At 49.3% G+C, this 16,645-nt stretch overlaps 1 protein-coding gene across 1 annotated transcript; it reads right to left on the bottom strand.

Annotated features, from left to right (window-relative positions):
* Positions 1 to 7,370: 7,370 nt before the first annotated feature.
* On the bottom strand, positions 7,371 to 13,089 carry LOC115251753 (zinc finger and BTB domain-containing protein 10-like). The gene is given in 6 exon segments (XM_029845233.1): positions 7,371 to 8,118; positions 8,366 to 8,541; positions 11,893 to 12,133; positions 12,135 to 12,355; positions 12,358 to 12,919; positions 13,033 to 13,089. Coding segments are annotated over 5 exon segments (1,479 nt in total). The 5' UTR covers positions 12,917 to 12,919; positions 13,033 to 13,089; the 3' UTR covers positions 7,371 to 7,836.
* Between the last annotated feature and the right edge of the window lie 3,556 nt (positions 13,090 to 16,645).

The following is a 16,645-nucleotide window of genomic DNA, read 5'->3' as shown; positions in this document are numbered from 1 at the left end:
GACTAAGGCCAGGACCAAGGCCAGAACTAAGGCTAGGACCAAGGCCAGGACTAAGGCCAGGAATAAGGCCAGGACTAAGGCCAGGACCAAGGCCAGGACTAAGGCCAGGACCAAGGCCAGAACTAAGGCTAGGACCAAGGCCAGGACTAAGGCCAGGAATAAGGCCAGGACTAAGGCCAGTACAAGATGAAAGGAAAGGAAGGAGTCTTTACTTGATTTACCAGATATCATTAACTGAGTTAATTCAGTCCATCTTTGTTTAGATAGCGTCTGGTATAATATCTCTACAAACCTGGGCCTGAGCCCTAAACCACCAACAGTGGTGAAGAAAAACTCCCTTTTAACGAAGAAAACCTTGAGCAGGTCCAGGCTCAAGGGGAGGGAGGGGGGGGGGCGACAGCAGCCAAGAGCTAAACTGCAGCAGTTATATAATGATGATGATGGAAAAATGAACTGTCATACGTTACCTCTACGTTAGAGAGAAACCATCTAGAGCAACGATGTGATGCACCTCCTCCAGAGCCTCCCGGGTCAGCAGCAGGTTCCTCTGGAGCCACCACCACCCTGCAGCTGACCCTATTGGGGTGTGGTTTCCCTGTTAAGGTGCTTGGACTTACCTGCTTGTTCCTCCTACAGTACGGTACATTCCGTAATCCGTCCCTGAGACCTTTAGGAACAAACGCTTCGTCTCGGGTCAGGAAATAGAGGCAGGTGATTTAGTATTTACTGAAATAAGAAAGGGGGCATTTTTAGGGAAACCTGTTCGATTGATTGTTATTTTGCAGTTTGTCTACCTCACTGGGTTTGTACATTACAATACATTAATCCACTATAAAGCTTTGACGTGCACTTTTGGCCTTTCATCATTTAGCAAAAGCAAAGTCTTTAAAATACTAGTTTTTACCTTTATTGTGGGGGAATAACAAAGCAACCTACATTAATAAGAAGGTTTGATGGCTTTAACATATTTTAGAAAAATAAAAGCTTTAAGTGGGAATTGCCAGGACTAAGGCCAGGACCAAGGCCAGGACCAAGGCCAGAACTAAGGCCAGGACCAAGGTCAGGACTAAGGCCAGGACCAAGGCCAGGACTAAGGCCAGGACTAAGGCTATGACTAAGGCCAGGACCAAGGCCAGGACTAAGGCCAGGACTAAGGCCAGGACCAAGGCCAGAACTAAGGCTAGGACCAAGGCCAGGACTAAGGCCAGGAATAAGGCCAGTACAAGATGGAAAGGAAAGGAGTCTTTACTTGATTTACCAGATATCATTAACTGAGTTAATTCAGTCCATCTTTGTTTAGATAGCATCTGGTATAATATCTCTACAAACCTGGGCCTGAGCCCTAAACCACCAACAGTGGTGAAGAAAAACTCCCTTTTAACAGAAGAAGAAACCTTGAGCAGGTCCAGGCTCAGGGGGCTGGAGGGAAGGGGGGGTGTCGATTGCAGCCAAGAGCTAAACTGCAGTTATATAATGATGATGATGGAAAAATGAACTGTCATACGTTACCTCTACGTTAGAGAGAAACCATCTAGAGCAACGATGTGATGCACCTCCTCCAGAGCCTCCCGGGTCAGCAGCAGGTTCCTCTGGAGCCACCACCACCCTGCAGCTGACCCTATTGGGGTGTGTTTCCCTGTTAAGGTGCTTGGACTCACCTGCTTGTTCCTCCTACTACAGTACATTCCGTAATCAGTCCCTGAGACCTTTAGGACCAAACGCTTCGTGTGGAATGGCCAGGACAAAAGCCATGACTAAGGCCAGGACCAGGGCCAGGACCAAGGCCAGGACTAAGGCCAGGACCAAGGCCAGAACTAAGGCTAGGACTAAGGCCAGGACTAAGGCCAGTACCAAGGCCAGGACCAAGGCCAGCACTAAGGCCAGGACCAAGGCCAGGACTAAGGCCAAGACTAAGGCCAGAACTAAGGCTAGGACCAAGGCCAGGACTAAGGCTAGGACTAAGGCCAGGACCAAGGCCAGGACTAAGGCCAGGACCAAGGCCAGGACTAAGGCCAGGACCAAGGCCAGAACTAAGGCTAGGACCAAGGCCAGGACTAAGGCCAGGAATAAGGCCAGGACTAAGGCCAGGACCAAGGCCAGGACTAAGGCCAGGACCAAGGCCAGAACTAAGGCTAGGACCAAGGCCAGGACTAAGGCCAGGAATAAGGCCAGGACTAAGGCCAGTACAAGATGGAAAGGAAAGGAGTCTTTACTTGATTTACCAGATATCATTAACTGAGTTAATTCAGTCCATCTTTGTTTAGATAGCGTCTGGTATAATATCTCTACAAACCTGGGCCTGAGCCCTAAACCACCAACAGTGGTGAAGAAAAACTCCCTTTTAACAGGAAGAAACCTTGAGCAGGTCCAGGCTCAAGGGGAGGGGGGGGGGGGGGGGGGGGGGGGGGGGGCGACAGCAGCCAAGATAAATAATATAAACTGCAGTTATATAATGATGATGATGGAAAAATGAACTGTCATACGTTACCTCTACGTTAGAGAGAAACCATCTAGAGCAATGATGTGATGCACCTCCTCCAGAGCCTCCCGGGTCAGCAGCAGGTTCCTCTGGAGCCACCACCACCCTGCAGCTGACCCTATTGGGGTGTGTTTCCCTGTTAAGGTGCTTGGACTTACCTGCTTGTTCCTCCTACAGTACGGTACATTCCGTAATCCGTCCCTGAGACCTTTAGGAACAAACGCTTCGTCTCGGGTCAGGAAATAGAGGCAGGTGATTTAGTATTTACTGAAATAAGAAAGGGGGCATTTTTAGGGAACCTGTTCGATTGATTGTTATTTTGCAGTTTGTCTACCTCACTGGGTTTGTACATTACAATACATTAATCCACTATAAAGCTTTGACGTGCACTTTTGGCCTTTCATCATTTAGCAAAAGCAAAGTCTTTAAAATACTAGTTTTTACCTTTATTGTGGTGGGAATAACAAAGCAACCTACATTAATAAGAAGGTTTGATGGCTTTAACATATTTTAGAAAAATAAAAGCTTTAAGTGGGAATTGCCAGGACTAAGGCCAGGACCAAGGCCAGGACCAAGGCCAGAACTAAGGCCAGGACCAAGGTCAGGACTAAGGCCAGGACCAAGGCCAGGACTAAGGCCAGGACTAAGGCTATGACTAAGGCCAGGACCAAGGCCAGGACTAAGGCCAGGACTAAGGCCAGGACCAAGGCCAGAACTAAGGCTAGGACCAAGGCCAGGACTAAGGCCAGGACTAAGGCCAGGACCAAGGCCAGAACTAAGGCTAGGACTAAGGCCAGGACTAAGGCCAGGACTAAGGCCAGTACAAGATGGAAAGGAAAGGAGTCTTTACTTGATTTACCAGATATCATTAACTGAGTTAATTCAGTCCATCTTTGTTTAGATAGCGTCTGGTATAATATCTCTACAAACCTGGGCCTGAGCCCTAAACCACCAACAGTGGTGAAGAAAAACCCTTTTAACAGGAAGAAACCTTGAGCAGGTCCAGGCTCAAGGGGAGGGAGGGGGGGGGCGACAGCAGCCAAGAGCTAAACTGCAGTTATATAATGATGATGATGGAAAAATGAACTGTCATACGTTACCTCTACGTTAGAGAGAAACCATCTAGAGCAACGATGTGATGCACCTCCTCCAGAGCCTCCCGGGTCAGCAGCAGGTTCCTCTGGAGCCACCACCACCCTGCAGCTGACCCTATTGGGGTGTGTTTCCCTGTTAAGGTGCTTGGACTCACCTGCTTGTTCCTCCTACAGTACGGTACATTCCGTAATCCGTCCCTGAGACCTTTAGGAACAAACGCTTCGTCTCGGGTCAGGAAATAGAGGCAGTTGATTTAGTATTTACTGAAATAAGAAAGGGGGCATTTTTAGGGAAACCTGTTCGATTGATTGTTATTATGTAGTTTGTCTACCTCACTGGGTTTGTACATTACAATACATTAATCCACTATAAAGCTTTGACGTGCACTTTTGGCCTTTCATCATTTAGCAAAAGCAAAGTCTTTAAAATACTAGTTTTTACCTTTATTGTGGTGGGAATAACAAAGCAACCTACATTAATAAGGTTTGATGGTTTTAACATATTGTAGAAAAATAAAAGCTTTAAGTGGGAATGGAGCAAGGTGATGGGTTACACATACTCCTTGATGGTAACAGTACCTTTTTTTAAATAAAATAAAAACCAACACATTAGTAATTAATTCCTTCCTCCTGTAGTTGGGTACTGTGACATGGTTCTTCAATGGTTTTTCAGTGAGACACATTATCCGACAACGGAATCCAGTTCGAGCGAACACGGCCCGTTTTCCAGCAGCATTGCCTGGATCGAATCATTTGAAAATATTGATTGATGACATTTAAAGCATTAAGATATTTTAAGGTATTTCATAGTTTAAAATGAATCGTCTCCGCCTGCTTTTACCTAAACAAACCATTTGGAGCTGATAAATTACATCACAATTTCAAATGTTCTGACCTGAAGTTGTTCACTGATGGAACGAGTCTCCACTGGCAGGGAACTGCTGCCCCCTGCTGGCAGACCAGGGAACGCGTCATCCCAGATCTGACCAGCAGGTGGCAGAGTGCTGGTTCTGAAGAGTGTGTGTGTTCGGGGGGTCGGCTTCTTGCCGGTGACGTCACAGGCTTTTCACAGGTGGATTATCTGGCCTTTCTGCTGGAGGAGACCCACATTCAGACCTCTGCACAGTTGTTTGCCTGCCTTTAAATCCTGGGGTCCAGCTGGACCGCTCTAGGACCTTCACACCATTGTTCCAAAGCCATTCCTGTCCAGTCTTTTGGGTGGGGGGGGGGGGGGTGAACCTTTGGCCCAGCCTGAGGTCCTGAAAGCTGTAGATCAGGTTTCCCCAGAGGTTCCTCCTGATGGGAACATTACTGCCTTTCCAAAGTTGACCCGTCCAAGAAAAACAGCCATTCTGGAGAACCTTCACGAGCCGTTGTCACATTGTGTGTGTGTGTGTGTGTGTGTGTGGGGGGGGGGGGAATAGACCACCAGCAGTCTCACACAATCACGTCCGACATCAGGTGTGGAGAGAGACCAGAAAGGGACCAAAGCATCAGAGCAATATCAAAGTTTTATTCGTAAAATGTAGTATAGAGGAACAGTAGTACAATTCAGAAAGCAAAAGGAGAATGTAGTTCCATCGTTGAAAACCTTCCGATAAAAACGTAAAAAGATTAACCTGACTGTTTTGTGTTCAGAGGGCACCGAGGTCGCGGCCCCGAGTTTTGCATCGCTGTTAAAAGTCCGAGAGACGTTGAAAAATACAACCTTTTTGCAACGGCGTAAAAAAATACAGCTGGGGAGGGAAAAGAAAAACCAGGAAAAAAAAAATCTCTGCTTTACATCTGTAGTGTTTTTTTGTTTTTTTTTCTCCTTTCTTTGTTGTCCATATAACAAATACAGCATAAAATTTGAGTTTCATTCATTACAGTAAAATCAGTAGGATGGTAAATAGTATCAAAAGAACGAACAGGATGGCGTGATGAACGAGCACAGAACAGACAGAAGGTTAAAGGTCACGGAAACAAACCGCCGCGTCGGGAGCTGACTGCTAATCCTCTCATTAAATAATAGATTCTCCGTATATATATATATTTCTTATATAGATCTCAACATATATATATATATATATATAACCATTATATAACCCCTTGCACAGTGATTTAAAGGTAAAAGTGACACAAAGAGGCCGACCGCTCTACGCGTGCAGGCGCCTCCTCCCAGGGAGACGGGGAAGCTGCACACCTGTACGACGAGCACACCTGTACGACGAGCACGTCAGCACATACGGCACGTTCCACTGCATATGAACAGGTACTGCTGTTCCGAGGTCTCGACCCGCAAACAATCCGTGTTTGGTGAGGAAATATGTGCTTAAGGAAAGGAAGGAGGGGAGAAATTCAAAGGTGGATCCCGGGTAAAGTGAATGATTCTGTAGCATCGACACGTTTCAAAAACAAAGAAAAGAAAAGCTCAACTATTACAGACAAACTTCTACACTAAAGCAAGTTCTCACCTGGCTTTCTCATACATTAAACTTCAACAATTAAAAACAACAATTTTGGTTGGACAAGTAGAAATTAACAGTCTTGATTGCATTTTGGAGTCAATATATATAATATTAAATAACAAACAAGTCTAATAAAAAAAAAAGATGCTCATTTGGAAGAGAGACGAGTTTTAACCGCGCGCTTTCAACAGAAGCGAAGAGACACAAAAGCAAAACGTATTTTCATGAACGCAATAGTAAGTGCATGTCTATGAGGCGCCATAGAGCTTCACCTTTTGTGGAACAAAGTGTTTTTCTACCTGGCAGACCTAAAAAAAAAAAAGAATAAAACAAACCAAAAAAAAACAAAACCAACTTGTCACAAATTAAACTGACATTTTCTAGACTTTTAAACCAAAAAAAAATGGAGTTTCAGACTGACGGCATCATGACTTTCTACACACAACCTCCCCTCACAACCCAGATTCAAGTGATTCAATATATATATATAGATATATATAAACTGTATTTACCATAGAATTAGTACCAAATATAAACAAACTAGGTCATGGTGTCCACGTAGGTCCTCGGGTCAAACATGTACTGCCGGTAGTTCTACAAAAATGGTATGTGTGAGTGTATCAAATTAAATAAAAGCTTTAAAAAAGATGGCAAAAGCATACCTGATAGTCGCCATAGCACAACAGTGTTCTACAGTTGATTACATGTCTATAACTGAGTCAGTTGAAGCTTCTATGATTATAAACATCATATAGAGCCTGTAGGTCCAGTATTCTGCGACAAGCATTACAGCATTAAACGTTTCCGTCATTTGGCAAATTCAAGCTTTAAGTGAAAGTCAAAATGCTTTTGTTTAATAATAATAATATTAATAGTAAAGTGTTACTGTGACGCTGTGATTTGTATAAAGCTAACAATAATATTTCCCCTTGTACTTTTGCTATTTTTTTTTTCTCATAAAAAAAAAAATTAAACTTTTTTTTTTCTTTTTAAAGCATATTCAGTAGTTTTTGTCTCCTGCTAAATCTTGGTGTGCTGTCTGTTTGGCACAATATTGCAGCCCTCTTAAATTAATCATAAATATGGCTGTGATACATTAAAGTCACAAAACAGATTATTTTGGTTCCAAGATTTGCGCAGGGATAGAAAAAAAAAAAAAAAAGAGAGAAAAGAATATTGAGCGCACCTAAACAGGATCTACGGAGCGAGACGGAGACAAAACAAATCTTCCTCTGGACGAACGCGCTCTTTTTCCCGCGCACGTCTACAAGCACCGAGCAGGATCTTAGATTGTGCAGAAAAACGCCGCATTTCTGCCTGCAGACAAAAACAGAAACGACAATTATAGCATTTGATAAGACCATAATAAGCTCTCTTTATAAATTAAATAATTAACATTTCACTTTTAGATGATTGGCCTAACCCCCCCCTACACCGCTGTGCCCCCCACCCCCCCAGTAGGAAATAAAATACATCAAAAAACCTGATTTATCTTATCATTTGTCATTCTTAATCTTTCTCTTGTGGGAGTTTGGCCCATCGTTGGACACGTGTTAATAATAATAATGATAAAGATAATAATAATAATAAAATCTGTACATCATGGAGTTCCCACACTATCAAAGCTTTTTTTTTCTCCTCTTTTTTTAAAACTCATCTCTTTGTTATAAACACAATTAAGTAACCTTAAGGTTTGATAGCACTTTGGAGTTGATTGTTTACCAGCTAGTTTCAGAATACATATATATTAAACATCAACTTTTTTTTCTTTTTTTTTTTTGTTTAAATTTGTTTCTCAAGCTTGTGAAAATTCTCAGTCTTCTTCCCGGGCGGCGCCGTTTTTGCCCTGTGCCCAGTTTGATTGGTCGTTGTCGTTGGCGTCCTCCCCCTCCAGGTCCTCCCCGTCCTCGCCCTCGAAGTCTTCGTCGCGGGGGAACTCCAGGCCCTCCAGGCCCTCCTGGGTGGCCTGGTGCGAGTCGGCGCAGTCGGCGCACACGCCGTAGCGCCGCGAGCCGTGGCGGATGCCCACGCTGGCGGCGAGCATGAAGATCTTCTTGCACACCATGCACTTGTACTTCTTGTCCTTCTTGTGCACCTTTTAGAGGGAGAGCAAGGTTTTGGGATTAAACAAGCCGCGTCCCGGGATCCCACATGACCGAATGTTGCGTCACATGTTTCACCGGCCAAGCATCTAAACTAACCCGCCCCCCTTTTTGTACCACTCGGTGAGAGCCTCCATCAAAACTCCCCATTCTGGGAAAGGGATAGACACCGAAACATTTCTGCCTTGTATCCGACGGCGGCGATGCCCTGAACCTGGGGAGGGAAGAGGGCGCACTCACCAGGGAATGTCTCTTGACGTGCTCGCGGCGGGTGAACAGCTTGCCACAGATGTCGCAGCTGAAGGAGCGCACGCCCGAGTGGATGATCAGGTGCCTCTTCAGGGTGCGCCGGTGCTTGGCAATGTAGTTACAATGGGGGCACTTGAGCTTATTGATGGCTAGGTGCGAGGACTCGCCTGATGGAGACAGAGAGAGAGAGGGGGGGGGGGGGTCAGTCTTCGGTGAAGGTCGGCCGGAGCTCCGAGGACAAACAGCCGCGGTTAATTCTGCGTTAAAGAGGTGAGTAAGTGCAGAGCCTCCAGGCGGAACATCCAAATACACAACCCAAGCAAATGTCTGCCCCCAAAACCCCCCCCAACAGGATTTATTCCCCCTAAACTGACCCCGACTTCACCGTCTGGACCTTTCCTCTCTATCAATATCAGAACTTAGGGGACCAAATACGTCCCACCCTTGACACCCAGTCAAGCAACAATGGAAGAAGGGCCAAAACCTACTGGTCTGGGGGGGGGGGGTCAGCTACATGTGTTAGACAGATAAGAGTGAAAAGAGCTGGTGGTGACGTGCTCGGGTGTCCTTGTGCCTGTAGGGTCTTCAATAACCCCCCCCCAGTTAACCAGCTCCGGAGGACAGATGGTCCCACAAATGAATATCAATATATTGATTGTGAGACTCTGAGCCCAGAGAGCTGGGGCGGCTGCTTGGGCCTTTGTTTGAACCAGGGAGCAACACAACACAGGCGTCGTCAAGGCAGGTTGCTGGGGGAGGAAGGACAGGGGGGGAGGGTTGATGAGAAGCAGGTCACCTGTGTATTGTCGGCGGCGCGGTGTGGTGTGTGTGTGTGTGTTTTACAGAGCGCAGAAGGGTGTTTTACGACAGATGAGCCTTTACGTCGGGACGACGGTAAAATAAGAGGTGGGATGGCGATTAACAACGACTAACGCCACATTTTACACGTGGCGGCGGCGTCCTTTGTTGAGGGTAAACGCCCCGTTTATGTGGTAGCTTACGGTAGAAAAGGGTCAACTGTAACCCTAACGGCTACGATCCCGGCCTCTCCACGACTAACTGCAGGTCCACGAGGTTTAACGGTGATCTGGTTCCAGTTTAGCTGAAGTCTGGAGCGTGTGGCTCTTACCATTCTCCCAGGACTCTCCTTGCTGTATGTCCTGGATGATGCTATACTGGATCTGATTGGCCAGTTCTGGGAAAGAGGGATGGGGGAGGGAGAGGGGTGAGGGCAAGGGGAGCGAGAGGGAGAAAGAGAAATGAGAGGAGGTTGAGAGCCTGGGGGGGTGTACACAGCTTACACCACACAACGCTCACCCACGAAGCCACATCCGCAAAACAATAGTTCGCGTTGGCAACACACACAAACACACACACACACACACATCCCCTTGTTATCAGTAAAAAAAAATAAAAAGAAAAGGGTTGGTCCCCAGGCCACAACAACAAACCGGTGTAACCAGGAGTCCAACCAGGAGGTTAATTAGAGTCGGGGAGTCGAGCGCTCGCACCGGCTCGGCTTACACTCTTGTGTGGGAGCACCTGCCTGGATGCATGTCCGGTTCTTCCAGCATCAGTGCTCAAAGCCCATTAGAGACACGCCCCTGCGAGAGTGTGTGTGTGTGTGTGTGTGCACATAAGTACATTCTCCCTGGGTCAATATTTGGAAGTCGGGACAGCCCCAGTGCATTAGAGTGGATTATGCAGGACAGGGACAGCCCCTGGCTGCACCGCCCCTCACACAGCCTGAGCAGATCGGTGTGTGTGTGCTGCGATGAGGACGCGTGTGTATGCAAATGTGTGTGTGTCAGTATGGTTCTATAGGCAGCCATGGCGGCAAATGCTGAAATACTCAAATCAAGGCACATTTCAGCACTTTCCCACAGCATTAAATGGCTCCAGGACAAATTCTCTTACACTGGTTGTCAATAGCTACCGGGAATTATTCATTAACCTGCTGCCTGCTTGGACGATTAATTATTAATGTTGTAAAAGAAAACAATATATTCATTTACCTCCTGTAGCCTTAACAGAAGAAGGTTCTGCAGTTAACCAAATGTGAGTAGGAGACACAGGTGGATGACGATGGAATTAGCATGAAACAGCGACCTGCAGGTCCTGTTTGCTGACGTGATGGATGGAGCAGCTCATCCAAATGCTAGAGAACAGAAACTGCTGCCAAACTGCCAGATGTTCCTGCCCCCATCTCCTCCGCGGTAGAGGAACGGCGCCCCGAAACTAGCGCTTTCGGAGGGTTCCTCTTCAAAGAAGCCACTGGAAACAGTTTTGGACAAACTGGTATTTCAGGAATGGAAAGTGGAACTAAAGACGAGGGCACGCGGGGAACGCGCCGCACAAACGGGTCCCGATTTAAAAGAAAATCTCGCTTATCTGGGGGTCAGACAAACGGGGGCTGAGCTCAAACAGGATGTGGAAAATGTGGCACAATTCAAAGATCCTCAGGAACCAGAGACCTCTGGCAGAGGTGTAAAACTCAGAGATAAAATGTTAAATAACGTGAACGAGTGGTGAAAACCTTAAATATTCACACGTTAAACCCCTGCATCCATTTGAAACACTCATTTGAATTTAAACTTTGATCCCAGGGTTTAAAACGAAAGAAAAGCTGAATTCTACCAGGCGGTAACAAGAGCGTCATTTCAAAATAGGCCCGCTGAGGCGGAGCTAAACAGCACAAACATACTGGGTCTAAAAACGAGCCTCTCCAGGCTCTGGTGCCACCCTGGGACGCCTTTACACACACATTAAAAAGAGCCTGACGAGGAGTCGGTGTTGCTAAAAGCATTCAAGTGCATTTAGGGTGGCCTGGGGGGGTGGGGGGGGGTGCCTTGTTTACTTCCTTCCCTCTATTACTGATGGCTTCCATCTCACACAGGATAGAGAAAACTGTGTGTCCCTGTCTGCACACACTCGTGCAGAACACTCCACTTGTGTGATATCGTGGTTGCATCAAGCACCGCACTTAAGGCAGGCGTCCGCCGCCGAGGTTGGGGGGGGGGGGGGGGGGGGGGGGCTGCGCCGTGCGCGGGATGGAGAGCACCTGATCGGGAGTCCAGAGCAAACGTTTCGTCCGCCGCGACACACAGACACACACTGAACTGGCCCGTGGGTAACGGGTATCGAGGTGAGTGGAAAAGAAAAAACTCCCCGGGTGGGCGTTACTTTCACAAGCCCGTGACCTGCGTGCACGTTAAGGCGGCATCATAAGCACAAAGTCAGTGGTTTATAGAGCTATTATTACCAGTGGTAGCGCACGGCTGGTGTGAATGAGGCAACGATGCAGCAGGAGGGAACTAAAAATGGCTCAGGTGGTATTGGCATTGGTGTGTTGCTCATGTTTAAAGCACAAGATTTAACATGAACCGGAGGTGTGTGTGTGGGGGTCGGAGTGTGTGTGTGTGGGGGTCGGAGTGTGTGTGTGTGGGGGTCGGAGTGTGTGTGTGTGGGGGTCGGAGTGTGTGTGTGTGGGGGTCGGAGTGTGTGTGTGTGTGCCATACCAGCGTTTTCAGAGAGGGAGGAAAAGTCCTCTCTGGGGTAGGAGGCCGAGGGCTGGATGAACATCCCCTCGTCGAATCCCTCTTCAGGCTCTGGTGGAAAGTTGTACACAAATCGCCGCGTGGTGGCTTGTTTTTTCCTCCGCCCGCTTCCGGCGACAGGGTCCGCTTCTCGCTTAATTGTCGGCGCCGGCGCCGCCGCGGCGCTGCCCGTGGACGCCTCGTTCCAGACGTAAAACTGCACTTGGCCCCTCCCGAGTCTCGTTGGTCTCCGCCGAGTCGGACGAGTTGTCGTTTTGGTGGGTCCAGCTGCCAGAGGATCCGGGGGTCACCAAGGCACAGCCCTCGCCCCCGACCACCGTCACCTCTATGTCGCTGGCTCCTCCTTCACCCTGCAGCCCTCGTCCTCCATCATCCGCTGCTTCTTTTCCTTGGTTGGTGCTGGCCTTGATTGACAGCTTCGAAGGATGCTCGTGGCCCAGAAGTTGCTTGGCTTGTTGTCTGGTCCTCTGTGACCTTCTTTGGCGACCATCTGCCGCTTGTTGTAGTCCACCACCACAGAATCGGGAGCCTCCTGCTTGATGCTGATGTTCAGGGCATCTTTGATGAACGCCCGACACGAGTGGACGACTTCTGTCATCTGGAGGTAACTGGCGACAGACATCACCTCGATGGCGTTTTGGCTTGTGAGCAGCAGGTTCCCAGAGTAGAGGAAGTCGAGGATGACCGAGAAGCCCTGCACGGCGGCGATGTCCAGGTGCGTGACGGTGGCCTGGTCCTGGGCCTCGGTCTTGGTCAGACAGTAGAGGGTCTTGAAGTAGCGGCTGCCTGCGACCAGGATGTTCTTGTGTGCGCGAAACACCTGGCCCGACACCACGAGGTTGACGTCGCAGAGGATGCCACTCTTGCGCTGCTTGTCCAGCTCCTGCAGGAGCTGGTAGCAGTAGGAGTTCTCGTTGGGCTTGTTGCGGTAGTCTTCTCCTGAGCAGTTAGTGGAAGGGCTGGCGTTGTCCGAGGGCCTCACCATCTCCTTAAGACAGAAAAACGGGAACAATTACCCAAAGAAAGGCGTTAACAATGAAACGTTCAGCGGCTTGTCCTCGCTCCATCTCCAGGCGGTGTTTGAAATGCCCACGTACACACCCTCAGGGCTCCCAGGGTGACAGAGCCGACAGGCCTGCCTTCAGGGGGAACAGGTTCAACAGGCTGGTGCGGAGGAGGTGATAAGAGGTAACGAAAGGCGTTCCGCAGGCTGGGTCGCTGCACGGGCAGAAAAATCAGTCTTTTCCAATCCAACTTAAAACCTCCCGAGACGAAAAATGAGATGTTACGGCAGATAAGCTGAATGCTTGTCATATCTACGAGCATCGGGCAGAGAAAGAAAGCAAATTCTGCCATTTTCTTCCCTGTACAACTACATAAGTGGCTCTAACTTGTTGCTATAGTCTTTGCTACAAATTGGCACACTAGCATAAATAATGCAAAACCCTTGGGGACATTCCCAGCTTACTGCAAGTGTTTGTGCTTCAAATGGAAATATTAGATCGGATCAGTGCTGAGCAATGACTGCAGCTGAGACAGGAACCCTAGCATGTCAGAGGAAAGCCCCCATCTTCAGCTAAATGAGTGAATAGGACCCGCTTTCATCGCCACTCTCTAACCACACCAGCCCTGCTTATTCACTGCATGCGTTGAAAAACAATATTCTGACATAATGCTTTGAACAGTGGAAGAAAACCGGGTTGGACCGGAGCAACGAGGGGTGCAGCAAATCCAGAAACGTATATTCTCTCTCCGTCTCGCGGCACAAAAAAAATAAAAAAAACAGGGCTGAAGGATGATTGAGGCGCCAACAGAAGCGGAGAACGAGCCTCCACAGCCCCCCCCCGCTCTCGTTTAAACAGGGCAAAGCGCCAGCCTGGTACAAAGTAGAGGAGGGAGGATATACACAAGCATGCTAACCCCCACTCACGGCCTGTGTGCACGCATGCACGTGGAAATGCACTGAAAACTGCACCATTTATAAATATTTTTATACAGTTTATTCCCGCACACACGCAGGCACATGCAGCAGCATACATCTCCGGCTCATTTTAGAACTGCACAGCAGATGTCCTAATCCACAATAATTCACATTGCTTGAGCCCTGCTTTTTTTTTTTTTTGCCCCCGCTCGCCCTCTTCTGCGCACGCATGCGAGCGCGCATACACACAAGCCGGGCTGCGCACACGTACACACAGCTGGGGCTTCGGCTGGAGTAATTCAGATTAAATCCATTTCTCTGAGGTCCCCACCCCCCACCCCCATCCATACTCCCTCTACAGTGCAGCTCTTGTCCAGGCCAGCCTGGGCACACGGGATAGTATAGGGGAGCTTATCGTCCTCCGCCACAGCTGGAGGGGGACAGATGAGAGGCAGAGAGAGAGAGAGAGAGAGAGAGAGAGGTAAACAGTCTATAAGGGAGAGGGTGGAACGGACAGAAACGTCGATAAGTGCGCTAAACTGCGATTGTACATAAATGCAAAGCTTGATACACAACACACACACAAAAGGAAAATGGACAGGACCTTCGGCCTCGTCGCAGAAGTTGGAGGAAGGCAACGCGATGGAGAAGGAGTTGGGTCACCCCACTTTAGCCTTCACAATGGCCTGTGTTCTCCCTGAGGCTGATTGTCCACTCACTGTGGGCCTTTGTGAAAGGCCTCTGCACTCACCCTCTTATTAGGCTGCATCTCTCAGGCGCAGGCAGAGGAAGGAGCCCGGGCGCATGTGGGCTGATGCAGAGGGGGTGGGGGTGGGGGGGTGGGGGGGGCGTTATTATTCCATGACACACATCGTAGCTTCGGACGGGGCTTTGAGGAGCACAGTGGTGGAGTGTGTTGTCATGGGAATGGACAGGTTCTGCCTGAAACCGCAGCGTCAGGACAGGGGGAGTCCGAGACCGGTGTGTTGGGGCTGCTGCCTCCTGGCCCAGTCATCCTGTCTGCAGATGTGCCACGTGTGAGCGTGGAGAAACCGGCAGAGTAATTCTGCACAGCAGATGCTCCAGAGGGAGATGAGACAACCCCCCCCCCCCCCATCAGTGCGTGGCCGATGTTATTCGAGCCAGGGGAGAATGAAAAGCAGGCGGCAAGTTCGAAACAACATGAAAGTAATGACAAAAGAATCCACCACATGTTGAGGTGGCTAATTTAAAAGGGCAGGAATATGGTCTGCGCAAACATGTTTGGGCCCACCCAGCTTCCTGGGGCAGATGTGACATATTGCATGTGAGGGTGGGGCTGTGGGGGGGCGGGGGGGGGCGAGAGCAGGTCAGCAGGCTGCCGTGGCGGAACATGAGAAGGACAAAGTCCCCAACACCTTTCCAGCGAGCAGCCATCGCTCTCTGGCTACGCTCACACGCGTCCAATAGACGGTGGAACCCTGAACGTGGCGGCGGCGGCGTGCGTCCAGACTGTTGAACTCACTGGGGAGGTGCTTATCCACCGTTTATCCACCGTTACACAATCTCCTCCTGCTTTACTCGCTGCCAGCGCATGCAAATATAAAGGCGCCCGTATTGATTTAAATGTGACGGGGACAACCCCCCCACTTCAGGATCCACCGCCTCGGAGACGGTCCCGTGACCTGCCACAACCGGAGGCATTCTGTTGGTCGTCAACAGTTCCCTCCATATACTGTGCCCCCCCCCCCCCCGCCTGTCACAGATGCAAAGAACAATACTGCAGTGTGTGTTTGGCCCAAGGTGTGGGAGGGCCGCGCTGCGTCTCCAGCCCCGGCCTCTCAACAATGCTCGACAGAAGAGGTGCAGGAGGGGAGGATAATCATTGATGGGTTCAGCAGGAATTCTGCCTCTGGCTCCACCCCCCCATCCGGTGACTGTGGCCCCCAATAAATCCCAGATATCTGGCAAACACCGCTAGACCAAAGGGTGGGCCCCTTTCTCAATTCAACAATGTGGCGTTTGTTGGAACTAAAACAAAGCATTGATGTGGACTCGTCGGGGGCCCCCGTATCTAAATTCATCCTCCGGTGATCAATTAAGCGTCCTGTTAACTTATCTGGTGCACCACTTAGACCAGGACAACCGTGCAGGTACAGCAGCTGCCTGGGGGGGTGGTGACATGAAAGGGAACGCTGGACGAAAACCCGACATCAAACGGCAACACCCAGCGCGAGCGTGCGAAGGAAGGACAGAAAACTCGACGAGGGCACAAACCAAACGTCCCAGATATGACCTCGCTGATTAAAATTATAAGAACCCATGGTCCACGTCGCCTGGTCTCAGCCTTTTATCGGCGGGTGCGGGGAACAATCGGAGCACAAGACGGCATCTGGGGAATTGAGGACAACAACCCCCTTCTCCGGGGAGTTCGCCATTCACCACAGCTGCGCTGGTGCGCCGCGGCTAATTGAGTTTGCTATAACGAATGCGGCAGAGGCCGACTAACATCAGGAAAGGGCGGAGAGGACGAGACATCGCCTCGTCACGTCCGCCGTTCCCCTGGAACAGCGGCGTTCCAAACATCACCGCAAAGTCTTTCTCTTTTCGCACAGCGCCGGCATCGAGGCGCCGTTTTCCACGCCCGGCTAACGCGAACGGAACAACCTCCATAGCGGCGTCTGGGGTCCTTGTTGCTAGGGAAAAGCCGTGCCTAATCCACTCCTACTGCTCCTTAACAATTAGAGATGGACACAAGTTAGTGGATCACTAAGTCACGCGTGATTAGTGTTTGCGTGTGGAAAGCAGGGAAAC

Source organism: Takifugu rubripes, chromosome 12 (genome assembly GCF_901000725.2).
Source record: "Takifugu rubripes chromosome 12, fTakRub1.2, whole genome shotgun sequence".
Taxonomy (NCBI): Eukaryota; Metazoa; Chordata; class Actinopteri; order Tetraodontiformes; family Tetraodontidae; genus Takifugu; species Takifugu rubripes.
The sequence above is the reverse complement of the archived record's forward strand: the minus strand, read 5'-3'. Positions and strand labels throughout refer to the sequence as shown.